Below are 27678 nucleotides of genomic sequence, written 5' to 3' on the forward strand. Positions count from 1 at the left end.
CTGACCGTTCACATTGCGCTGTGAGCTTATAGATCTGCTATATGGGGCAGAAATGGGTCAACTTGCAATTTTTTTTTGTCCCTTACACAGCCCACGATGTGTTCAGCCTAATTACCAGCCGGAGGTATGCCCACTTGGCTCTCTGTCCATACGTCTCCTTCTTTGAGATCTACAATGGCAAGGTATGAATCTAATAAACATGTGCTGTTGTACCCAAATGTGTAGCGATAACTTACATTTTCAACCGAATCTTCGTATCTGGTTTCTAGTCTAGAACAAAAGCCTAACCAAATTTGATGTAAAATCTAAGTAAAAATTCATTCAGTTGTGAAAACGGATAGTCTTTGGGCCAAGCCCCCTAGGGCCTAGGTTTGTTTCCATTGTGTTCCTCTGTATAATATCGGCAGATATGACCCTGCAAATCAAGATTGGATCATATCTTTCATAATCGTGCACCCCTAATTATAAAGAGGGATGGAACATGGCTGGAATGGTCCTGAAGTCCTACATCATTATGGACTTGTGTGGAGGGGGGAAAATAGTCGATACCCCTTGGCTTGTACAGTTATCTGTTTTTAGAAAAGTTGTATTAAAAACACTTGAATAGTGTCTATAATGACATAGCAGATTGAAGTGGCTAAGCGTTAATATCTGGCTGGAACTCCCTGCCCAGCTGCAGGGCTGGAGCCCTGTCGGAAAACGAGGAAGTGAGTTGATCAAATGCAATCTATTTTCGCTACTGCTTCGTCTATTTCTCGCTCGAATATTTTCAGACATTTTTGAGAGCAATGTTTAGCTGCAAATGACATTGTGTGCATTTACATGGCTGTCATGTTGGAAACGGCAGTAAATCAGCAGGGCGCAGCTGGTGCTCCGAGGGTTTGATTAGGCATCGGTCTGTATTAGAGTATGTTATCAGAAATAACAGACCGCTGAATTCACCGATTGACCAATCGGAATAAAGCATTCAACAAAGCCATTGGTGGGCTGTGTGGACCAAATGAACCAACATGACAAAGTGTTTTGTCATTTCAGGTCTATGATTTATTGAACGACAAGACCAAACTGCGTGTTCTGGAGGATGATCGGCAGCAGGTTCAGGTGGTCGGCCTGCAGGAAGTGGGTGTCTCTGCAGCGGAGGACGTCATCACGATCATAGAAGTTGGCAGTGCTTGCAGGTACAGTATATTAATGCTGAACAATGTCACCAATGTTTGTGAAGTCTTCGTTTTCAAAATGGCAGATCTACAAGCCAATCTACTTCCATTTTTAACCCATGAAGACCTGAGACCAGATTCTACAAAATGTCTTTCAAATCCTGACCGGATAGGTGGTGCACTGATGCTCAAACCTTTTCATGTCAAGGACCAACAGAATTATCTGCAGACCCCCATCTGAAAATATGTTGTTCCAGTCACCCCAGAAGCAAATATTTGAGTTAACAATATTCACTGTGATTATTCTTTTCCCCCCAGAATATTAGCACATTTTATTATTTTTTCTTCTCCAAAATAGCCATTTCTCAACCACTAAAGTTACAAAAATAATGGTTAAAAGCTAAGCCGACACACTCTCTGTTCTACTGACTGTTCTCTTCTGTCACTCCTATAGGACGTCTGGCCAGACGTCTGCGAATGCCAACTCGTCCCGCTCCCACGCCATCCTCCAGATTGTCCTGCGATGCAACAACCGCGCCAGGACCTTGCACGGAAAGTTCTCTCTGATCGACCTGGCTGGGAACGAGCGGGGCTCGGACGGCAGCAGCAACGACCGTGCCACAATGGTGGAAACCAATGAGATCAACCGCAGCCTGCTGGCCCTGAAGGTATTAACCATAGATATAAAAATAATTATGCCTCATTGGCCGCTGCAGTTCGTTGGAGCGATGTGTTTTGAAGGAGGGGCGGAAGAATTTACACTGGGGCAGGAAGTACACGGTAGTGTGGAAGGCACGTTGCGTCACACTACCACACATTCTATCCAATCACAGCGCATTTTTTCCTGGCCTTATCAGACCCGAACATGCGCTCTGTGACGCATGCTCATGCTTCGCAAGGAATCTTGGGAAAGTTTTGCCCTCCCTTGAGCACATGCGCTCCAGAGCCGGAAAGGGGCGTCTACCTTTTATGTCTATGGTATTAAGACTGGCTGCACACTGTCTCTGAAGTCGCAGTGGGGAAGGAAAGGGCAGAAACCTTATCTCTATATTTTAACATTTTATTTAAACACTCGACTACAACATCACACAAGCATCTAAACCACATTGCAAGTGTGTAGATCTGCTGCTTTGTTACAGAGTTTGAATGCTGGAAATGATATGAATATTTTACTTCTACTCTATTAATCTGCTTTAGTTAACATGAATGTTATTTATAATCTAACTAGCCAACCCTATTTTACTTCGGTACGAAGGTATGGCATCAAAAATGCACTCTGAGTTCCCAAATGCACTCTGAGTTCCCAAATGCACTCTGAGTTCCCAGAAGTTCTTTCTTGCCACCTTACTGTTTTAGATGCTGAGTTAAAGCTGACATATGTCAGAGGTCCTTTAGTGACATCTAAGCTGACATATCTCAGGTCCTTTATTGACATCTAAGCTGACATCTCAGAGGTCCTTTAGTGACATCTAGAGGCAGTGATTGGATATTACACAAATCCATGAGCTGCAAAATGGACTGAATTCTAAAATGCACTTCAAAATGTTTCTCCAGTAATTTGTAGTCTGGGCTTTTAATTAATAAAGTGTTTCTCTCACTCCCACAGGAATGCATTCGCTCCTTGGGGAGGAACGGGGACCATGTGCCGTTCAGAATGAGCACCTTGACCAAGGTACTCAGAGACTCCTTCATCGGTGAGAAGTCCAGGACCTGCATGGTATGTATACAAACATGGAACCATTAAAATGCCTACTGGCATCCAGCGTGTTTCGGAATAAATACATTTAATAAAAGCAATGCGTTTTAAATATTTAGGTGCATATCAATCAAAAGGCAACCTTCCTTCAGTAATAACATGCACGACTACAACATGTGACAAGTGTTAAATAAATAATTGTGCAAAAGTCATGACTGATGCACCATTTCTCATACTGCAGTTTACTCGGAAAAAAAATAATCGGTCACTTTGTTAGTTCCTACTTTGTTGTTTATAGAAATTGGAAATCCATTTGCAAAAACAGACTTATTTGTATTATACGCAGACAAAAAGGAATCTGGGCCACTTTGTTTTTGCAAATGACTGTCGATTAGTATCGGCAATAAAATGTATGCTAGAAATTACTCCGGTCTCCTGACTAGAAGTTTTGTATAGGCTCTATAAAGCACCATAGGCTAGCAATTCTGTTGGCCTAGGACTTCTCTACTTGGAAGTGCCCACAACCTACAAAATTACATATACACTGGTATTTGAGTATTTTTGCTGCCAACAGATTGGAGAAGAGTAAAAAGACCTGACGGATGAAAAATGCTTTAAAACCATGCAAATGACTGGTGCTCAGTTGGTTAACCATGAATATTAACGTACATGCACCTTTCCTCCTTCTCGCCAGATCGCACTGTGCGCTCCAGGCATGGCTTCATGTGACTACACCATGAATACGCTGCGCTATGCGGACAGGTAGACATTTATGTCATGAAACTACACCTGTGGTCCCCATTTGTACACTTAACAGAGTTGGTTCTGGACCTGTTTGGAACCTTTCTAGAAACCCTGAGGGTCCCTGGACCTTGAGTTTCTGTCCACTCGGAGTGCGACTGGAAATTGGTACACCGCAAACTCTATAATGTTAACTATTCTCCAGATCATTTCTTCCACTTACCACTTAGTATTTACTGTGTATAGAATCTACTCTGTACAGTGTATAGAATCGACTCTGTAAAATTAGAAAATGGTATTTACACTGAAGAATTCTCTCAATCAACAAATGTGATTGTAAATATCGTTTAACTTTGTATCAAATCATTTTGCAATGCAAATAAATCAATTATTGATCAAAATACTAAGTACGTGTGCATTGTATTTAAACATTTTAAGAAAAGGTTACTTTTCAATATCGCTACACTTGTCTATCGATAAATGTGTATTTGTTCATGTCAAGGTGTGGGTTGGTCCATATGTTAGTTACTTCAAATACAATGTCCATGTATGCCAGAGAACCACTGTTTACTTATATATCCATAATGTTTCCCTTAACCCATTTAGACCTGGTGCCTGGTACCTTTGAATCCGGGAGCTAAATGGGTTAAAAGAAAACTGCACTATCCACACGTTTCACACGGATTTAATTTCTTTGTTACTGTGGATTTTAAATTGTCATCAACCATGTATCGTTACACCTGACCCTTACCATGCATATACACAGAATGGCCATGCATACAGATACAATTCACCTCTTGATTGGGTTTTCTTGTCATTTCTATTAGGGTGAAGGAGTTGAACGGTCCCAAGGCCCCGCGACCCGCCAAGGCAGCAAAACCCTTAGACAGCAGCTCATCGGAGGAGGTCAGATTGGACACGGCTCCCAAATATCCTGACTGAAATATTAAGTCATACTAGTCTCTGACATTGATTATTTTCCTCTGCAGGACTCGATCCAATCTGACCCCTACGCCCTGGTGACTGAGCTAGAGGACAAGGTCCAGGGCGAGATAGAGGTAGAATTTCCCTTGACTAATAACATGTCCTTGTTACTTTTTGAGACAGTTTCTGGCTTGGTGTTTGACGCTTCAAGTCATAGCTGCGTTATTGGAATTTGGCCACTTAAATTCTATATACTTATGTTAGGTGACCTGGGTATACTTTGCCCCCTCTTTTCCATTACCAATTCTCGTAACGCAATTTTTGCCAGTGTTATCAATGTCCAGGAGAGGGATGCATATGGTTCATAAAATTGCATCTTGATTTGATTGTTTTCCAGAGATTCCAAGTGTCTCAGAGAGCCAGTGAGGTTCTTGAACCAATGAAGCACATCTCATATGACGTGGCGGTTGCCCTCCCTGATCTGCTGGACTACTCGAGACGTGTGCACGAATATTCCAGCAGTCTGCAAGGTTGGAGTTATTTATTACTCTTTAGATTGAGTGTCATGATACTTCTTGACTGTGACCAAAAGCATTGCATAAGCAAGCCATGGTGACTGCCATTTTAATGAATAGGCTAGTGAGGGCATATCGTTGCTGTCTGGAAACCTTGTATCCATATTTCAACTTCTGTTTTATTGGGGTGGAGGGGGAATTGATGCCTGGTCATAGAACATGCAAAAGTAGCAAAGTATGTATAGCATTGTGATCGTGTCATTTCAATAAGCTTGTTTTTGTCAGTTGGTCTTATAAAAAGTAGAGCTTGTGACCTATATTGGCTCCTTGGAACAGTTTATTTTATTTTTTATACCTTGTCCTGAAGGTAACATGTTTGGCCATTTAGTAAGGCCTTGTGTAACGCAACACTCAGTGGCTTTAGTTTAGGTCTTAAACTAGTCTAGTTTCTGCCCAACAACATGACTGAAGGTGTAGCAACTTTATCACACCATATCAACATGAAGATCAACTGAATGCTATCGTTTCTCGTCTTTGAATTTTTCTGTGCCTTCAGCCTTGACCTTTTTGTGTTTAGTCTTTATTTTTTAGCAAACTGACATGTGTCTGTCGGGTGGAAACCTGGGGCACGTTCAGAAATGGCGCACTGTGCAATGCAAACTAATAGGCGAGTGCACTCCGGTGCGTTATTTCCGAACGCACCCCTAATGTGTCAACAGTTTCAAGATTAAATTGTAAAAACATGGCAAAGTAGTAGATCGGCACGCAACACGTCTGTGCTGCGTTTCGAGCTTGCAGATCTGCTACTTTTGATGCTGTAGTAAAGTTGATCAAGGTACGATTATGATTTATAATTGTGTTTTCCTCTGTCACCATGTAGCTGCTGTGGAGGCTCTGCAGGCTGCTGTGGAGGAGGAGCGAGTGTCACGTCTGCCTAAACCATCAGGCTCCCGCCGCCGCTGAGCAGCCCTGGAGAACTGGAGTTGTTCTGTTGAGGTTTTAAATGTGTTTTGTTCTGTTGAGGTTTTAAATGTGTTTTGTAATAAAGTAATTTGTCATACTACTTAGTACTTGGGTAATTTTGTCTTTATCTTTGGAGTCTTCCCATGTCTGTGAAATGATTCCTAAAGATATTTTGCCAAGATGCTGGTACAGTAGCTCCTACCCAGCTAGCAAGTCATGGCGCGCCGCCTGCGGGAGGCGGTCGCCGCGCGCCGCCGATCGTGTCCTCCGCCGGGCGCGTCGCACGATGTGGCCGCGTCGTTCTTGATCAGCGTGTGCCGTGCGCGCCGACGCGCGTGTAGCCGGCGCCCCGCTTCTCTGCCGCGACTCGAACGTCAGCTACCGAAGGCAGCAGCAGGACAGCGTGGAGCTGTCTTATGACACCCCCCCCCCCTCCCATATTGCGACCCCGCACCCCTCCTCCCCCATGCTCACCTCCCTCCCACATATTTATAGAAACATAATAAAGCAGCAAATGTATACTTAATTTTGTTTCTTTATTAGGAAAAAAAAGGTTACAATGAAATAATTTAGGCACATAGAAAAAATATGTAAACAACCAAGTTTAGAATACAAGAAAACAGTCATACCATTCAAACACTTTAACCATCATTGTTGGCTCACGAGCTTGTAGATTTGCTATTTTTGAAAAATCGTGAAAATGTGGCCCAAACACAGTGAACGTTTTAACTAAAAACTGCAAGGATTTAGAAGACATTTTGTGGAATCAGTTCTCAAGTTTAATTTCTATAAAACACCAAGTCTATTCTGTGTGGAGTTAGTTATGTAGCGTAGGCCCAGTAATGTTGCAAAAACAGTTACACAGCAATAAACAGAACACACAATCGAGATTCACCTTTTGAGCAAGAAATAGTGCAGCATACATTCAAGAGTCCATTTGGAAAACCCTATAGCGGTGGGTTTGAACCCTTTTCATGCCAAAGTTATTCAGCATTTGAGCCACGGACCACCGTTTGATGAGCTGCCTGCCATGCCTGTCCGTTTCCTTCCTTTATGAAGCCTGACTGGTGGTGGCCGCCAGCAGAAGTTCCAAAATGCACCCTGTCCAACGTCTCCGGCTCTCAGACCCCAGGTCCCTGTCACTGAAGTCCAAGATCCAGTGGTTTTAGCCACTTTAACCATTATTTAAAAAGCTGTAAGCTGTTGAAAACGAGTTTGCTAATTTTGAAACATCGTGAAAATGTGACACAAATCTGTAAATATATATTCTTTTGCTGCAAACGTTTTAACTAAAATCTGTGAGGATTTAGAAGACATATCAGTTCTCAAGTTTAAGTGCTTAAGTCTTTAAAACACCAATTCTCTTCTGAGTGGAGTCAGGAGTTTCTGAGCGTAGCAATGTGTGTATGTCCCCGTGTCTGTATGTCCGAGCACGGAAAGCTGGGTGCGTTCCTTGAGGTCTGGATGTTGCATATAGTAGAGGGTCAGGGAAACCCGACTGGTGGTAGAGCAGAGGTTGCATTTGAAGTCGATAGGTCTTCCTCCAGCGAAAGCTCGTCTGAAATCACAGAATTAATTAAATAAATTATTTTCACCTTAATCATTTCTCTGGCTTGTGATCCATGACTTAACAGTTGCCCTGTGGGTAAAACCCAGCCATTTTCTAATTTCTATTCCTGTGCTAAAATGTGACATGTGACAAAATGTGAAAATGTTCTTACCATTATTATTATCCATCACCATCATCTCCACGTGACCTCCTCATCTGTAATTTGAACAAAATCAAATACAAAATTGATATGGATTGCATTTGTATAGGGCTCACAACACGGGAGCTTGTAGATCGACTATTTTCACCATGCAATCAAGCTCATCTCCCTTCTACACCTCAGTCATTTAAAATGTCATGATGGTAACAAATTAACAATGGTACACATTTCAAACTTGAGGCAAGAGAGCTTGTAGATCGGCTATTTTCAGCAGGATCCAAAGGCCAATATATACAGACGTTACACAAAATATATGGCTTAACCTTGTTATGTAGCTGCTGTTGTTGTTGTTGCCATGATGTAACTGGAGTAGAAACCAGGTCAGGGTGGTAGAGAACGCAGGGTTCCAGTCCTGAGAAGTTTAGACAAAGACAAAGATACAAAATTGAAATTTGTTTTCAGTAAAAAACGTTCAGTTGTTTCAAAAAGTAATTACTTAATTCAGTGGTTCCCACCAAATAACTGTTCAGACAGAGCAGAGACAGGGCAGTTTAATAAAGATTCAAATTAGCATTGATATTTAAGTCCACAGTCATCACAGTAGGCCTATACTTACTTTAGAAAATGCGTTTCATGGTGCAAGTTCAGGAACAAAGAATGACAAAAAATGTGATTTACAGCAAAAATGCTGTTTATGTAGCCTATACACAAGCAACGTATCAAATCTTATCCAATTCGAATAATTGTGGACTTTTATCAACATAAGAAGACGTTAGAAAAGAACATCATGATACATTATTATTGTTCGCTACTAAACCATTTTACTTCTGATGAGGTTGCTTTGTTTCCCCAGGCTCCACCAGCTAGCTAGCTAGCTATAGCTACCGGATCGGATACACCGGTAATCTATTCCCTCTGCTAGCGTTAGGAAACGAAACGATTCTAACACGTGCAATTACACGACACACAGTATATATCAGATATAAAAATACACTGACCTTTCAACTGAATTTCTCCGGAGAAAAACTGTGTATAACTAATATAAGCATTTGTTGGGCAGTCGCACCGTCTTCTGCCTCCACCTTAGCGTCGAGTCAACAAAAACAACAACACTGCAATGCATGCCGGGTGAAGCCTTGGTCCCAGGCTTCACCATAGAGAGGGGGGGGGCTTCACGGGTGAATTTACTGCACGACCACAGTAAAGTGTTACAACTTACAATTACTATAGTCTGCAGGTACATATTACTAATACAAATTAAAACGAAATATAGCTGCAAGAAGAAGTAGAAGAAGAATCCACTTATTTATATTCAATAATAGTTAAAAAAAAAAAAAACCATAATAATCCTACAAAATATAATATTATTATTATTGATTTATTTTATACATAAGATGCACATCCTTGTCTGAGAGAGAGAGAGAGAGAGAGAGAGAGAGAGAGAGAGAGAGAGCGCAAAAGAAAGAGAGAAGAGAGGAAGAGAGGGGCGGGGGGGGCAAGCCTCAGGACAGCGCCACGAGGGCTGTAAATGCACACTGTTGCGCAGAGGAATGAAAATCTAACAGAGGCGTGACCGTTTGTCGCGGGGACAGCGGGGGGAAGTCCAAGCCAGCCCGGGCGTGCTACGCTGTGAAGGCGACAGCGGGAGGCGGTAGCTAGCGGGGAAATGTTAGCTGGGTAGTTGCCTATGGGCTCATTTCCCCTAATCTAAGGATGAGGCTGTCATTTTACAGATTGGTTAAAGTGTTGTATTAATTCTAATGAGTCTTGCTTGATATGCTATGAAACTGCACACATTTGACCAGGGGCGCAATAGCCTAGGGGACGCGGGGGACGCGTCCCCTGCCAGCGTCACATTGGTCCCCCCCAGATGAGTTTGGGCCTGGTACGAGACTATAGGTACAGCTGTTGCTTCTTTCGAAAAATATAACGCAACATAGGAACCCCGCTAGTGTTTTTGGTCTTCGTCTGACAGTTTCTGTAGCAGAAAGACCTCTTTTCTGGAGGGGGGGGGGGACAGTCGGTTTGGGGGGGTTCCCGACGGCTGCGCGTAGCTTCCACCTCTGACAGAGGGGAAGCGAGTAAGCGACGCCGTCAGAAACCCCCTCACTCAGGAAGGCCCCCTCACTCAGATCTCAGACGGACCAAATTGCGACAATAACATGTAAAGAGGAATATAAACAAGACCTTGGCGCAAAACTTCATATTTACCCTGCTCTAATACAACAAAAGTGTGTTCTTACATCCTCCATTTCACATCAGCACTCGTGAGTAAATTTAATTGCCATTATGAAAGTTTTCAGTGACGTTGGACCCACAGGTTGCATTGTCGTCAATAATTAATCTGTCTTTAAAACGTTCTAATGTTAATATAGCATATTGGCATTGTCTGTTGGTGGTCTGGTGGTATGTTATATGGACCATGTAACAACATGGTCAACAGCACTGTTTGCAAATGTAGCTACATTTGTTGGCCACAAAGACAATTTAGACAAAACATGCTGCTGCCTGCTAATGGAGCTTGTATAGATATAGGCTAATTATTTTTCGGGGAAATTGCAGATAGTTTAGCTTCCAGTGACTCAATGATTGAGTCACTGGAACAACCTCTCTGTAGTCCGACCCTAACCATAACCCCACGTTTTGGTGGTTAGACCCCCCCATCCCCCCCTCCCCTAGGGTAGTGGGGGGGACGGGGGGGACGGGGGGGACGGATTTTCGAAGCGGCGCCGCTCTATATCCCCCCCTAGCGTTCGGTCAGTGTTGCGCCTCTGCATTTGACCACTTGACATGGCAACTGATGTGTAGGAAAAGTGTACTTGTGTAAATATTGGACTGGGGTTGACTACTTTGTCCCTCACTGCCGATTTGATTGTGAACTTGGTAGGGTATGGTCACACCAAACTAATTCTGTTTATTAAGCTGCCTCATGCTACAGAAACAGGAGATGGGCTCCTGCCCTGTATGGGCTTACTTACATGGGATACTAGTGATCTGCAGCTTGGCCCACTTGGCCGATGTGTCTGTCATGGCAGTGATGGCACAGACTCCATACTATAGAACCAGCTGAATCGTGTGTACTATATTATGGTCCTGGATACGGTTTTGTAGTAGGTGGGCTGTAGGTAGATGGCACCTGTTTAAAAATTGAGAGATGACAATTTCAAATGGCCTGTAGATTTGAGACTATGATTTGAGAGTAACTCTCAAATGTATTGTGTACAATGGCATCCCATAACTGACAAACATCAGGCAAAGGCAATAGGCATGCATTATGTAAAGTGTTTCAGTTTTTAATTTTTCTTAGTTCTATGATCTGAGGAGCATAAAATGGGAAAGTTTATTATTGGATTTGGATAATTTATGGTGAATATTAAGTAACAGGAGGCTTTAAGTGTCCACAAGTACTACTACTGCGGCTGGGTGACGCAAGGTTGCGCAGAACCATAAAGAGTAACGACCAGCAGGGGTGGGAACATTATCGATGTAACAACAACGCCGGTATATGTACCCATTCCGAAAATGTGAACCTCTCCACTGGCTGTTCAGACGTGTTAAAATGGGTTGGGTGCGGCCACCAAGTACTCAAATGCTAATCGGGTTTCTTTTGTTTTCACCTAGCCAGGTATGTATAAATATGCCTACAGTACAGTGTGATGCTTACTTTTCATTCACAATGAAACCACCACCAGCTAAGAAGGGTCGCTTCGTCCAGAGGAAGCTACAGTTCTCCAGTGATGCCAGCCTGTCGCCGCTTAAACCTGCCGAAGAAGCTACTATTCCAACGGCACTTTTAAGTGCCAATGCTTCCTTCAGCAGCAACCAGCCGAGAGAGAGCCTGTCGCCGCTGAAACCTGTCCTACACCGCCCTCCCCTGGCTAAACCAAGCAGCGCTAGTGGGAAGCAAAAGAGATACTACAATGCTGCCTGGAAAGCTACTTTTCCATGGGTGGTGTACGATTCCAGTAAAGACGTTGTGTTTTGTACCTATTGCAAGCGAGCTGAAGAAATGCGTGCTCCACTCCCATGCACCTCTGCACGCGATCAACAGACATTGCAAGCGTTTACACGTGACGGATATTCCAACTGGAAAAAGGCTATAGAACGCTTCGGAATCCACGAGAAATGTGATTTGCACCGAGCCGCCGCTCAAGTCGTTGCGAATAAAGAAAAGAGAGTTAATGTCATGTCAATGCTGCAAGCGAGACTCAATCACCTTGCTCTGTTACACTGTTACAAGAATTTAGTAAAGAAATTGGACGTGTCTGACATAGCCAACGATCGACTTCATTGACCGCTGTGCTGTAAGGAGAAACACTTTCCTCGTGTGCTGAATGGGACGTGAATAATTGATCATGCTAAAATGCTGCAACAAGACGCTGAAACAATTTAAATCTTTACTATTGATCATTGAAAATGTTGAAACAATTTAATTCTTTACTTTTGAACATTGAAAACAATGCTGAACATTGTTGAACATTGCATGCTGAAATGTTGAAACAAGATGAGTGAATCATGTGTTCTGAATCGTACCTCTGTGTTTATTACCAATCTGTAAATAAAAGTACCAGAGAAAACATCAACTTCTTTTTTTTCACCGCTGGGGGGGGGGGGGGGGGTCTGCATATAACCATAAATGTTCACTTCATAAATGTGTGTCAACCCCCATCCTCTGCCAGATAAATGCCTGCTGCCTCTTAAGGTTACATTCTATCCTTATACTACAAACTTATACATCTTTGGGGTATTCCTGAATCTTATGTCATATTATGGTACATAATTATGCAATTCTTAACCCATAAGACACAGTACAAGAGGAAATATCAGATTCCACTAAGGCTGAAACTAACTTGATATAGCCTACCTGACATATTACATTCAATCATTCCTGATTTTTATATAGAAGTGTATAATTGTAAGTCTCTAAATGTTGTTCTTGTTGTAGTAACGACCCAGCACACTCAAACAAAAGAGGCTGCAGATGACCCCCCTTTACTTGGGCCCCCTCAACTCAACTCTCACTATAACTACACACTTTACCTCCCTCCCCCCCTCTCTCTGTTTAAAAGTACAGGAAAATATAGTACAGGTAAAAATATACGTATATACGTACGTAAATATTGCGTGGATATACACGCAAACTGTTAATACATATTTCATTCAATCAATCAATGAATGATTCTGGCGCCATCTGCTGGCCTGTGTGGCTTTGAATTGAACTTGATGTTGAACAGGAGGACTAATGGTAATCTAACTGCTTTTGGACATTAATACAATCAGCATGCAGTGAATGAATAGATACGAGGCGATCGTTTTTTTTATTAGGCATTTGGCTGAAGATATTCAAAGCAAATCATTTATAACAATTAATGATTGATCTTTGCATCATGACAAAAGACCACCTGAGTATATAAAAAGAAAATGATGATTTTGACCATTTTATTCAAGCATACATCAGTCAGAAAATATAGACAAAACAAAAACATATATTAAAACAAATCCCTTCATATAGGCTATCAGAGAGTGCACTTAATATCAGTGTCAGGAGAACATGCTTGATAATGATAAATGACTTGGTGCAATCAGCAGTACTTCATGGAATACACATCCTACGTAGCGTTATACCTTCCCTTTAAAAAACGTACTTGGAGTGGATGCGTTTAAGACAAGGTAACACAACTTGACAAAGTTACACTTACAAAATGTTCCCCCATTTTGGAGTTAGGATTCAGGAACCCCATGTACTAAAGACGGCATTGATAAAAAATAAATCCCTTTGCTACAATAACCTGTGGCTGCCTGTCTGCTATCACATACAGTGAAAAATACATCTTGTAGAAAAGTCATTGTAATGTAATACAAGTCAATAATAAGCAGGTGGTTAATAAAGTAATCTCTGATGGATGGATGGATGTCCCCTTGAGAAAAGAAAAGTTAGCATACATACTTTCCATGTGCTTTAAATCATGGGGTCACAAGAATTGTCGGAGTTTAAAATGGTGTCAAAATATATATATTTTTAAACGTACTTTACCAACTTACACAAATCAACCTACTTTATTCCACTAACACAAAACCACATTTACTCTGTTTAAACACGGCAGCTGACAAACACAGAATCCTCGCGTCACAAACATGCTCACACTTTACATTCACTTTCAGCCTTCATTTTGTTCTTCATAAAGCTGCTCTTTTCGATCTACTTCAATAAATACTGGTACTGGCATAAATGGCCAAGAACATGTGCTCATTAGGTTCTCTGGAGAGCTACCTCAATGCAACAGAACAAACAGTCATATCTATTAAAAGAGTATAGTTAACCCCAAAAATTACTTATTAATTTATTATTATGAAGAATTCATTTATTTATGAAGTCTTGAGTTCATGGAGTTGGTTTTAGTTTTTTTGCATTTCCGAGTCAATCATTTGATGACCGGCGGAGTCTCTGGTCTCCTACTGAGTCTTCCTGTTGACCGATGTGACCCCATCATCAAATCATTGGCTCAGGAATGCGACCAAAAGATAAAACGTCCCCATGAATTCAAGGATCCATGCACTACTCCTTTAACCCATTTTGGACTGAGGTCGATAAAAAAATGTCTTCTGAAAAACCAATATTTCTATGTCAAAAAATGTCTTCTGAAAAACCAATATATCTATGTCAGTGGTGCTCAACCCTTTTCACGTCAAGGACTCCCAGAATGATCTGCATTTGGCCGCGGACCCCCATCTGAACATGTTGTTCCAGGGACCCCCCCCCCCCAGAAGCATATATTCAAAGATTTGCGCCACATTTTCACGATAAAAAGAAAATAGCAGACCTACAAGCTCGTAGCGCGGCACTCGGTGCCGCACTATGAGCTTGTAGATCTGCTATTTTCCAATAGCTAAAGCGTAACATAATGCTTAAAAACACCAAAAGGGGGTTCCGTTCAGAACGGCTTAAGGCCAGTGGTTTAATGATAAAGGTCAGATGACACCCGTGGAAGAGGACTGGATGAGCACCTGAGCCAGATGTTCCAGAAGATTCACTCTGGTCCGGACGGAGTCATGTGGGGTCACTCACGGCGGTCAGTTGATTACGGCGTAAGGGTAGAAACCCCTGTCCTGCCAGAACTGGCAGTGGAAAGCAGAGTCGTTGTGGACGACAGACAAGTGGTGGGACAACAGGGCGATGTCTGTAGGGTACTCTGACCACGGGGCCAACATCTTACCTGGAAGAAAGAGTATCTGGTGTCAAGTTGCAATTTCTGGGCTGGCTATTAAAAAAAAAAAACAGATCTACAGCTGCTATTTTTGAACATTTTATAAAAAATCTTGAAAGTGTGAGAACTACTGATTTAGAAGGCATTATTTATCAGCCTTGTGGGTTAAACTAGTATTAAAAGTGCTGAAACAGGACTAAGGGCCGTTCACACCGCAAGCGCTATTATTAAAGATATAGATTAAAAAAATATATCCCTCAAACTCAAGTGGATGGCAGGTCCACAACAGAACTATAACAAATATACAATATAGTTCAGACTACTCTCACGAATAGATTTAATATTTATTATAGAATACAAGTGTGCATATAATATTTTCATATAATATATAATATTTTCGGCTCTGCTACATTATACTCCCTGCTTGGCACAATCAAACACCATCATTAAAAATTTAACATTAAACCCACCGGTGGTGCTGGGAGCAAACATCACATAACATCACATTTTTTGCACGCACGCACGGACGCACGCACGCACGCACAGAGTAGAGCCTGTTTGTGTCTTACCCTCTTTGGCGAAGTTGACAAGTTGTTGTGTGAGCAGCTGCTGGAAGGCCTTGTCCTCAGCAGAGAGGGGCTTCTTCAGTAGGAACTCTAGCTTACCGAAGAAGGTCACCGCATCCAGAACGTGGAAGGAGAAACGGCTAGGGAAGACCAGGAGCCCAGCCGACGTGTCGACTGGGACGGACGGTGTATGCGTCACCACGTATCGATATACGGGACTGCGCAAGGCCGCTGGGAACAGAGATGGATTTATTGAACAAAGACTAACACGTACAGTACATTAATACACGATTTATAAATACAGAATTCTAAAACAAGCATGTCAAATCGCACAATCTGAGGTTGGTACAGTAGGTGCGCTATAAATATAATACAACAAAATCACAAGATCCCCCAGCATTCATTTAAAATCGTTATGTTTTATTATCTACTGTAGCACGGACACATGCTTCCGCATCATGTGATATAATAAATATGACATTTATATCACTCCATGGCTAAGAAAGCTACAAACTGTTGGCCAGGGTGAAATCCACAACACAATTATTGGCCATTATTGACCTTCAGATTTGATGATTGGTGTCCGGAAAAGGCTGTAGTTTCAAATCAACCAGCATTATAATAAAATTCCATTGCACAATGAGACTAACAAACTAGCAAACATTAATACAATTAGCTGCTGTACATGTAAACGTTGCATAAGACCCTGTTTGTACATAGTAGTTGGGAACTACCTTCTCGTAGAAAGATAAATTGGGATGAGTTCATAATATTTATTGCTATAAGCAATAATGTCAGCATGTTTTTGCTATTCAGACAGCCAGAATTTATTTTGTCGCTGTGACACATCTAGGGGCCGCAATCTGCATTCAAAGATGTTCCTAGTAGTTTGTCATTGGTCCAACAAAAAAAAACGGTCGCAATGAGGAAGTAGACAGGCAAATCGACCAATGACAAATCTTCTAGGAAAATCTAGGGGCCACAATCTGCAGATTGTGTTGGGCGTTCTACCCATTGCTGGCTGTCTGAATACCAAAAAAACCCAAAAGAAAACAAAGGTCATTAAGTTAATAAAGCAATACATAGCTTTTTGATATACCGTTTACTATTTTGCCCCAAAATCCGAAGGTATTTAAACCTGCACTCGTCTCACTCGAACAACATATTTTAAGATGGGGGTCGGCGGCCAATTACATATATTTGTTGGAGAGTCCTTGACATGGAACTCCCTAGATGCTTTACTTAAATCCTCATTATCCTTGCCAATATTCAAAAAACATCTAAAGAAATATCTTATTTTTTCCTCTCTGTAGATTACCAGTACATGTTTTACCTTGATGCGTCATATTTTCTTTTGTGTGTTTTGTTGTATTGTTTATTTCTGTTTTTTTTGCAGTCTGTGTTTTTATTTCTTTACTGCACAGCTGCCCCCCTTTGACAACTTGTAGATTTATGTACTGTTCTTTATGAACTTTTAATCTTTTAAACCTATGACCTCTTCCTTCAGGAAAGGATTCCATATAAGCCTTCTGGCTTCTTCCTTTCCTTGCATTGTATTTTTGTTTCTTTGATATGTTATTGTCTATTTTTTGTACTTTATGCTAAATAAATAAACCTAAAAAACGACTGACATAGAAACATAGGGTTTGTCAGGATTTAGAATGTAATTGTAGAATCGTCCTCAGGTCAGAATGGGTTAAACCAGCGTATACCTGCAGCCCTCGCGGCCAGGTCGTTGTTGGGACAGGTCCACCTCATGTCCGTCACCATGGTGGTGTACAGCCTCTCAGGACAGCGGTCTGTAGTGGGACAATGAGCAGAGCTGGGGTACAGCTCCAGAGCCTGCTCAGGAAGGTCCTCGCCGAAGGGCCTTAGTTTGTCTGGTGGGTTGGACACGGCACACAGAGAAGGGGGGGAAAAGAAAATACATATAAATACAAGCATCAATTTAGGTAATTAATTTGGGTAATTGGGTAATTAATTAAGCAATATCACACGACAGGGTGTGGTTTAACGTGATTATTGCCACGACAGTGATGCGGTCAGGAACGAGACGAAGTCGAGTTCCGCAAGTGTCACTGAAGTGAACAACATTGACTATGTATCGCATCGTTTTGCAATGCAAATAATCGGTATCGAATCGTTTTGCTATGCATATAATATCAATACTACATTTTTTTAGCAATTTTTAGAAGAATTACTTAGTTTAAAATAATGTCAATGTATTTTAAATAGTTACTGCATCGATTTCAAATAATTTAATCATATCGTATCGTCATAATGAACCAATACCGTCCATGTATCGTATTGTCAACCATGTATCGTGATATGTATCGTATCACTGTTAAAATGTATCGTGTTACACCCCTACATGTTACTATAAGTTATCTCCGTCCACAGTACAGGTCAGCACGCGGTGGCATTTTAGCTGATTGGTCGGCTACTAATATCAGCCCTTTGGGGATGATCAGATATCACTCTGTCGGCATGGTTATTTAAATGTATGAAGAAAATGTATAAACCCAAATTAATGTAGCTAGGTGGTACGCAAAGTGATAATAATTCACTGGGGGTCAAATTTTTGGTCGGTAACTTACAACGTAGTCTCTTGAATAGTTTTCATTTAGTTTTAGTCACCCGGAATGTTTTAGTTTTAGTCGAATAAATATCCTAAGATTTTAGTCGACTAAATCTACAGTTGATTTAGTCGAACAAAATGTATTTTGGTCATCGCAGCGTGACACGTTGTGAGCTTGTAAATCAGCTATTTTCAGCATGCAACTAATTGTAGAATGACTTACACTGGATCTCTTGTCCACTAGTCCCTTCCTAACATTTTAGTCTAGTTTTTATTTGTTGACGAAATTGTCAGTATATTTAGTCTTAGTTTTAGTCATCATAGCTTAGTTTTCCTTTAGTTTCCATTTAGTTTTCCTCAGTGAAAATAGGTAGTTGACCGACATTTTTCGTCTTAGTTTCAGTCGACGAAATCAACACTGGTGTTGTCCATAGAGTATCTCCTCACCTGTCACAAACCAGCGGTAATCATCCCATGTCCACGTGGAGATGTTCTCATACGGGGGGCTACAAAGAAAACGCAAACCGTTAACGTTTTAACGAGTGGTGCAACCACTCCAAGGAACAGCTTTGTCCCGGTGGGACTATGTTTAGAGTACCAATAGGGGGTGCTGTTGCACCACTCGCTTCAGACTGGTCTGATCTTTTGAGTGGTGCAACCACTCCAAGGAACAGCTTTGTCCCCTATGTTTAGAGTACCAATAGGGGGTGCTGTTGCACCACTCGCTTCAGACTGGTCAGATCGAAGAACGACTGCCATAGAAACATTGCTTTTTCAGAACACTGTCAATTTTCAAACAGACATTTTTAGAATCTGATCTCAGGTCACCTGAAGTCCATCTCCTGCCACGTGGTGCCGATGACGAACGGCACGTCGCTGAAGTTCCCGTTCCCGTTCTCCCACGTCTCAAACGGCGGAGCGCGGAGCACGTGTCCGTCCACCACCGCCACGGGGCCACAGAACCGGCCCTTAGTGGGGAGGTCCACCAGGTCGTCCCCTCCCCAGGACGGGTACTCCTTCCATGGGATGGCCTGGGGGGGGGAGGGGGGGGAGGGGGGAAGCATTAATGAAAACCGCTTGTTTTTTGTTTTTTTTTACATTTTATCCCACGATCTTTTAACCCATTTTTATCGCGCACGTCTGTATCGATGTATCGATACGTATCGATTATTTTCCACGTGTGTGTGTGTGTGCGTGTGTGTGTCCGTCCTGCCTGTAGAATCTGTTTGATGGAGAGCCCTCTGATGCAGGCCAGGTCTTTGCAGCCCGTCTTCTCCAAGAACACCAGGTTGTCTGACTCTGCCTTCTTCAGCGAGGCGTTGTAAACGTAGGAGCCGCTCATGTCCACTGCGGCGCGGAACAGACCCTTTGCCAAGGGTGACATCATCAGGGCCCATACAGACGTCCCACCTACACAACATGAGGTGGAACGGTTTGGGACAGGTTCAATATTTAACCTGGGAAAGCATCGGTTTCACATTACATTTGAACCACTAACCATATTTTTGTACTTGCTATTAAAAAAAGAGCCAATATACAAGCTCATAGAGCGTCACTTCATGCTGCGTTATGTGAGCTTGTAGATCTGCTAGTTTTGAAACATCGGGAACATTTGTGCAAATCTCTGAATATATACATCATGGTCAACTCAAATCTCTGAATATATATATCATGGTCAACTCAAATCTTTGAATATATATATCATGGTCAACTCAAATCTTTGCTTCTGGCCTGGGTCAGTGGAATGAAATATTTTGGTCCTCAGCCAAATACATATCATTTTGGTGATCCCTGAAAAGTTTGAGCGTCACTGATATAGCATCATACATTTTTCAGAGAAGACATTTGTAGAATTGGCTAAAGAAAGAAAAAACAGGTGGAAACTGCCCTTTGTTTAAGGCAGTGGGTGCTCAGCTTTGAAAATAACGTAACTCATAAAACAACTAAATGGAAATGTTTATTTAGAGCGCGTCAAATTGCATCTGAGCCAGTCTTGCATCTTTCACTTTGGAGTGCCGCTTTTTCCATTTAGTTGGTTTATGATTTGTAGAATTGGCCTCAGGTCTTAATGAGTTGGATATTAAAACCGAGCTTCTGATGAACAGTAATTACCACCTGTGCTGTGCCTGCTGATGGCAAGGATGTCCCAATGTATTATTCACTCTTTACCGTTAGAGCCTGTTCCCATGGGGAAACGCTAGGCGCACAGAATACATCCATTTGCATCACCCAGGGGAGATGTGAGAGGGGAGAGGTGAATTACGACCACCCCGTTAATGAAAAAGTAGTTGCCAACCAGCTGGTTGGTTGCCAGCTGACCAAAGTAAAACTTTCCATTTTATATTTATTTTTTACTCAGATCAGGGTATATTTTTTTATGAAATAATAAAATTACCTACATTCTATTTGTTAATACACTTACAGTATCATGTCTTTCTTGTTTGTAAATTATGATTTGCATGCATAAAGTGAATGGCAGATCTAGTGTAAAAAATCGAGTGACAAAGTGAATTTAATGTTGTTTAAAGTCATTTAATGCAACCAAATAGGACTTTTCTGTTTGGATGTATGGGCTGTCAAGGCCAGAAAGTAGTTTGTTGTGGTGGTGGTGTAAGCGTAGCACTGTGGTGATAGCTTAGTACGCCTACAGGTTTAGGCGTCAAAAATACCTTTGCCCTGGATGAACTTTTTTTCTTTCTCCGGTGCCATTCTGCTGTCTCAAGAATCAAATGAAGAATGAGGTCGGGACAGTGTGGGTGTGTTTGTATGTGTGTGTGTGTGTGTGTGTGTGTGTGTGTGTGTGTGTGTGTGTGTGTGTGTGTGTGTGTGTGTGTGTGTGTGGTGTTTATATGTCGTGATGTGAAAACCGGTTGGAGTGTGAAAAGAGTCAAAACACCTTCCAAACACGCAGGACAAAGAGAGAATAGATGTGTATTCTTCTGTCTGATACACTGTCTGTCAGCCTTGAATATAAAATACATAGCAAATAATACACAAGAAGCCGCTCGACTGAGGGGAGGCAAAAAACGTAAACAAGTAAGGCAAATGCCTTACTCTGCCTACAGTAAGTCCGCGCCTGCCTCACACTGACAAGCACGGTGTTCAAATAAAGTCTCTCCCTATTGACACATAGCATATACTGTAGGTGTAGGCCCTAGGGGTTTGGCCCAAAGCCTGTTAATAATTAATCTGTATTCAATCAATCAATAAAAACGACATATTTGATTTGATTTGATTGAACGTTTGATTTATATTGAAAAAAATATCACAAAAAAAAATGTTTTGCTGGTGAAAACCGCTATAGAGTGCCAGCAGATGAGGCAGATTTGACTCTGAAAAGCCCCGCCTTCCATTACCCCCCAAAACCGGGGGGCATGGTCTTCCGTTCTCACCTCACGCTGTCACACCTAAAGTCTCTCTAGAAGCGTTTTTGTATTCCAAACGAGATGCTTCCTGAAGTCAGTGAGGTCATGGCTTCAAATCTACCCACTACCCCTCGCTCTCTACACCGTTTCCTTCATCTCTATATCTAATATCGTACCTGAACTTTGTCCAAAGATGGTGACCTTTGCGGGGTCGCCTCCAAACACGTGGATGTTTTTCTGGACCCACTGCAGAGCGGCGATCTGGTCCATGAAGCCGTAGTTCCCTGCAGGGGAGGGGCAGCCACATGACACAAGCAATTAACCAAATGACTAACCCCACATGATGTGGTCCTGTTCTTCTTCCCGTGGCACATTTTCTCCATCAGGAACAAAACCAGTTAGCGTTCCAGAAATGCTCAATGCTAATTTGACTCATTTGAAAACGGAGGGCACATGGGAACAGACAGACAGAGAAAAAACATTGGTTTCATGAGCCGTTGTGCCATGCAAGATTTCATGGCTAATTTCATGTCACGGTTACAGGGGGATCTGTATGCTACATCATGCAACATTAATGCTCAACTTTGTGTGTGTGTGTGCGTGCGTGTGGCGGGAATGCGGCTCGCGCATCAGCCTCGACAGCCACATCAAGTGCAACACCCCCCCCCCCCCCCCCCATCGAGCCCGAAGCAAGCGTTATCATCGTACAAGATGGACAGCTAAGTGTGTGTGTGGGAATTTAGGAAAGAAACCCCATTTCCCAAATCTTCTGCAAAATAATCTCCAGTTATCCAAACCACTATAATATTCATTAACTATTCATATCTTAATGGAAAAAGTATACGCTCTCTTAAACAGTGTGGGAGTGGGAGTGAAATCTAATCACCATAAATATTTCAAACTAAAGCTCAGAAGATGGGATAAACAGCTCATGATAATGTGACATGTGCCACCAATAAAACCTCTTAAACACAACGAGATATGCTGCAGTGAGCTGAGCTAAACACACACACACACACACACACACACACACACACACACACACAACCATTTTACAAACAACTTACAACAAGCTCTAATTTACAACAAGCAGTATACAGTAGCTGCATGAAATCCGAGTCCTCATTGTAGAGTTGCACTCAACTGATTGCACCTTTCTAGTTGCCTGGCTCCAGCCCTGAATCGCTAGCCACGCCCATTAAAAACAATGTTCGAAGTGAAATGGAAATGGAAAGAGTGTCAGTCTACCTTTCTAGTGTATGAAACTAGGAGAACGAAGGGACACCCGCACACCGCCACTTGTGTTTCTGCCTTGCGACCTTCCTCGAGCCTGAGGAAGGTCGCAAGACCGAAACGTTGCTCTCTTAAGAGAAATAAATGCTCTTGAACCTAGAAAGTGGCGGTGTGCGGGTGTCCCTTCTTTCTCCTATACGTTGTATGCATAGACTGTAAAAAATATGGACAAAGCGTTCCGCGGGTCTAACATGAACGTAAAATGAAGCCTGTCAGTCCTTGCAATGGAAGTCGCCATCTTTCTAGATCCGTTTGGGCCCAGCTGGCCCATTGGCTGGCCCAGACAACGAGGCGGGACTTCCCCCCTTCTTCTTCATTGGTTTTTATTTTGACTCGAGTGGGAGGGGGATCCCGTTCATAGACTGTAACGGTAGCCACGCCCCTCAGAACATGCGCAACTTTATGGTCATTTTTTTTATAAATGGGACCATCATTTTCCAAAAAGAATATTATGACATTAGAAATGAGACTTTAAACTAGTGACTGGAAGCAAAAAGTATTCATGACCATGTTTATTAAGGTAATACAGTCTAGGTGAAGTTGGGCCCAAATACATGGACTTCTATGGGGATATGGGTTTTTTTGAGCCCAATGACAGCGCCACAACAGGCCATTATATGAACTTTCATTTCCTTAGTGGCTTCACAAAATATCTGTCTGACTGCCCCCCTGGTTGTATGCCTCGTCAACATCGCACCTGCTCCAAATTGCCTACCGGGTGTGCGGAAGTCATCTCTCTAGTCAGTGAAACTGAAATCAGCTATGTGTTTTGTCCAGGGGGGCAGTCAGACAGATATTTTGTGAAGCCACTAAGGAAACATAATGGCCTGTTGTGGCGCTATCACTGGACCCAGAAAAACCCATAGCCCCATAGAAGTCCATGTATTTGGGCCCAACTTCACCTAGACTGTATTACCTTAATAAACATGGTCATGAATACTTTTTGCTTCCAGTCACTAGTTTAAAGTCTCATTTCTAATGTCATAATATTCTTTTTGGAAAATTATGGTCCCATGTATAAAAAAAATGACCATAAAGTCGCGCATGTTCTGAGGGGAGTGGCTACCGTTACAGTCTATGAACGGGATCCCCCACCCACTCGAGTCAAAATAAAAACCAACGAAGAAGAAGGGGGGAAGTCCCGCCTCGTTGTCTGGGCCAGCCAATGGGCCAGCTGGGCCTGGGCCCGGATCTAGAAATATGGCTGCCTCCATGGCAAGGACTGACACATAGAGACAGGCTTCATTTTACGTTCATGTTAGACCCGCGGAACGCTTTGTCCATATTTTTTTTACAGTCTATGGTTTTGTCGCAATGCAAAGCTGCATAATACACTTGTTGGACTTCCACAGAAGTTTACCACCACTGACCTGAGGTGTGGGTGGGGGAGCCATTACTCAGAATCTCCAGCGCCATGAAGCCGAAGGCGTTGAGCCTGTAGTTGAAGCTCACGTAAACAAGTCCCGTCTCGGCGGCCAGCTCCTCCGTGGGCGAGTATCCCTCCTCGCCGCCGCTGAGCATGTGCAGGTAGCCTCCGTGGATCCAGACCATGACGGGCAGCTTGGCACCGGCCTCCAGAGTGGGCGTCCACACGTTGACGAAGAGACAGTCCTCCTGACCCATCACCGTGCCCGTCTCCGACAGCGGGCGCACCTGCGGGCACATGCTGCGGAAGCGGGTGGCATCTGTGACGCCGGTCCTGCAAGGCGGCTCGGCTGGCGGGGCCCAGCGCTGCTCGCCGGTGGGAGGCGCCGCGTAGCGAATGCCCTTGAAAGAGTAAGCGCCATTTATCTGGGGAGGGAGAAAATACATGGCCAAACAAGCGGCTAGGATTAACATGATATGATAATGTACGGTAAGTGCGAGAGTCAGACAAAATCTCAAAATGCTTCAAAAAAGATCAGAGGCGACTAATATTTTGTTGTTTTACAAATTAAAGTTACTATGTTGTCGTGCACTTGCCTGAATGCCTGAAAATAACTATTGCAGAAAATGTCTAAAACAGAAGCACAGGAAGTACAAGGTTAAATGTTGTCCACCAGACAACCAGAACTTCCTGAATTTCCAAAAGTCTTGTCAAGTGGCCCGGGGCCGGCCTTAGCGGTCCGGGCGGCTGGGCCAGTAATCCAGCCTGACAGCTTGTCGCGGTTTCGAGACGTCCCGATCCCGACGACCTTTGCTGCGTGTCCTCCCCCGAATCTCACTCCCCGTGTCCTTTCAACATACTGTACATCTATCAATAAAGGCAAAAAGTCCTAATAAAGGTAAAAGTCCAGCATAGGGGCCGCCAAAATCTTAAGATACTTGTGTGGAGAGCGTGTACTCACATGTCGTCCTCTGTACTCGCCACAGTCGGTGGCTACCTGAGCCAGACCCGGGGGTAGCGTCTGGGCCACGTAAGCCAGGTAACCGGCCAGGGAGAGTAGAGCCATCACCCCCAGGAAGATGAGGACGATGCAGCGCCTGGAGAGGACAAGGAAGGGGCTGATGTAGTTTCTGTGGTGGACATACTGCACGTCCTCCTCTCCTTCCTCCTGGACCAGGTAGCGGTACTCTGTCCCCTCTGGGACCTCAAACACGTCCTCATTCATATCCGCTCTTGGTTGGGAGGGAAACACAGGTTGCAGCTTCAGCCACAGGTGTTGCTACTATAAAGAGGGTCCTATTTTCGCCAGTGCCTTGCCTTACCCCTTATCCCTAATCTTCTTTGCCTTTTTTCTTCTTCTTTATTTTTTACTATTTTGAAAAACATTTTTTAAATACTTCAAATAGCCGATCTACATGGACACGTCCATGGACGATTAACTTGTCTGGCAAGTGGGAATGACCTTTGGGCAAGTAGTACATGACCTGTACTTGCCTGACGGGCAAGTGTCAACTCTGAGCCACCACACTCACTACACAATAGCCTTTCAAAATGATTGATTGATTGAATACTTTATTGACAGTTTGCAAAAGAAGGCAAGGTGGCTCGTCCACTCACAACAGTCTTTGTATTGAGTTGTGCTTGAAATGTACTGCAAACTGTTAATAAATATTTCAATCAATCAAAACGTGTTGTATACAAAATAATGCTAAAGGATAACCAAAGACTTGTTTCCATCGAGGCTACTTAGGCCTAACAAAATAATACTTTGGTTTCCGGTAGCCAACCGACTGTATTAAATATGCGCGACCCAGATGGTTTTATTGGCATTTGGTGAAGAAGAAAAGAAATTCAGAATCTGACCGAGTCAGACCAAAAAGGTCTTTGATCACTAAAATTCTCTTTGGTGAGACCACCTGGTCGTGCGAAGTCACTCCTTTCATCTAAAATATCTATTATACCACTGCACTGATCAGAGTGTTAATGTACTTCTCTCCATGATATCATGTTACATAAAGCACTTTTCCCTTTTTGCTTCCTTTACTGTATGATGAATTCCTGTTCTGTTCTTTAACTATATAGAAGTGCCTATTTGTACGTCTCTAAATGTTTTGATGAATTGAACATGGTGGACCCTGTTGTAAACAAGTGTAATGCTTAATTGGGTCGTCCACTCACAGTTAACAGTCTTTGTATTGAGTTTGTGCTTGAAATGTACAGTAATTCTGCAAACTGTTAATAAATATTCCAATCAATCAAAGACTCCTACTGTACATTGCTTCATTGATTATCGATTGATCAAGAATTCCACGACACTACCCATCCTTCCCACGATAAAAAATAATTAAATTAATTCCTTGCTACCCATCCTTCCCACGAAAAAAATTAATCAAATAAGTTCCTTGCTACCCGATCTTCCCACGAAAAAATCAAATAAAAAAATACAATAAAATAAATTCCCTACTCAGGCCAAAAATGACAGCCAATCAAAAAAGTTTTGTTAGGCCTTATATTATTTATGTCCATGATGGGGATAAGAGTGTATCATTTGAATGCCAATACTCAGTCCTGACAAATGGACACATTTGTTTTTTCTTAATTAATATGGCTTGCCTTTAAGCACAATTGTTTTCCACACGCAGGATCATACTATACGGGAGCAGCATGCTGATACAATAAGCGGAAATTGCGGAAATGTCTGTATATGTATTGTTTAGCATCAGGAGTCAGGAGTTTCCGTCCATACACTGTACATAGTTAGAGGTTTCCGCCCCAGATGTTGTTGTTGCTGCATTGTGTTATCGGTCAAGTTATTTCGTTCAATTCGTTGCCCTTTTTTCGAAATGCGACAACTATAATCTGCACTACAGCTGATCGGCTATAAGGAACTATGCAGTCAAGTATCAATGTGTGCTATGTGAGTCGGCACTGTCACTATACGTACAATACAATCAATTAATGATTAAAAACTATAACTTTATTTTCTTTGCATGACAAAGTTTCTTTAGGGGTAGCCCTGAAACATGACTGCCATGATGATTATCATGACAGTCATGTATCAGGGCTACTTTAGGGGCTGCGCATGGTGTTTATCTGTGACTTGCGCATATTTGTTAGATTGACACGTAGCTTCGGCATTGTTGCTGAAAAACGGCGCCACACCCGTTGTATATGGCTATACATACGCATACATACATGGTAATAGACATGTAATTAAACTCGAGGCTTTTATTACTTACCATATATTATTATACAGCTGCTTGCTCACAAGGGAAACAACACCATATGCGCACAACACTACAATTTGTCCGTTTCGGAGTACTTCCCATGTTCCGGACGTACAGGATCCAAACGGTCGCGCTCTGATTGGCTAATTCGTTGTTAGGCAACGCAAGTGTATCCAATTCCATTCCATACAGCAGCATATTAAACACAGCGAAAGGTCGTGTAAATTGCATTGATGAATATGGGACATGTTGAGGATACTTTATTGTCAAAAATGGATACAAATACAGGTTGCAAATATAAAATATAATACAGTTACAAAGTACAGTACTGTGGCAGTGTGGTTACTGTGGTACTGTACTGTACAGTATTGGT

General features: G+C 42.5%; 2 protein-coding genes across 3 annotated transcripts in view; one reads left to right on the plus strand and one right to left on the minus strand.

Moving 5' to 3' along the window:
* The window catches only part of LOC308320678 (kinesin-like protein KIF2C), a gene marked incomplete at both ends in the record, with an annotated part of 31036 nt that extends 25040 nt beyond the window's left edge, over positions 1-5996 (plus strand). Inside the window, 9 exons of the mRNA XM_080771289.1 lie at positions 91-182; positions 1036-1178; positions 1612-1825; positions 2764-2874; positions 3548-3615; positions 4422-4500; positions 4584-4652; positions 4916-5048; positions 5914-5996. Coding sequence (XP_080627415.1) covers positions 91-182; positions 1036-1178; positions 1612-1825; positions 2764-2874; positions 3548-3615; positions 4422-4500; positions 4584-4652; positions 4916-5048; positions 5914-5996 — 992 coding nt within the window. The remainder of the gene's footprint in view (positions 1-90; positions 183-1035; positions 1179-1611; positions 1826-2763; positions 2875-3547; positions 3616-4421; positions 4501-4583; positions 4653-4915; positions 5049-5913) is intronic.
* Positions 5997-13127: 7131 nt separating this feature from the next.
* On the minus strand, positions 13128-27406 carry LOC308336077 (para-nitrobenzyl esterase). 2 transcript variants are annotated; one of them, XR_013966108.1, is made up of 11 exons: positions 27318-27406; positions 25040-25310; positions 24083-24503; positions 21596-21703; positions 19268-19464; positions 18883-19085; positions 18502-18560; positions 17189-17356; positions 15480-15707; positions 13405-14919; positions 13128-13349 (listed from the first exon to the last, which is right to left on the minus strand). XR_013966108.1 is itself a non-coding variant. In XM_080793322.1 (10 exons), exons 2-10 carry the CDS (start codon positions 25301-25303, stop codon positions 14777-14779), a joined length of 1791 nt encoding a protein of 596 aa, XP_080649448.1. In that variant the 5' UTR covers positions 25304-25310; positions 27318-27406; the 3' UTR covers positions 13128-14776. The 2 variants fall into 2 exon arrangements, 1 of the variants encoding a protein (XP_080649448.1); XM_080793322.1 differs by having other exon boundaries at positions 13128-14919.
* Between the last annotated feature and the right edge of the window lie 272 nt (positions 27407-27678).

The sequence above is a fragment of the Protomyctophum bolini genome (genome assembly GCF_963924005.1).
Source record: "Protomyctophum bolini genome assembly, chromosome: 1".
NCBI classification, from domain to species: domain Eukaryota; kingdom Metazoa; phylum Chordata; class Actinopteri; order Myctophiformes; family Myctophidae; genus Protomyctophum; species Protomyctophum bolini.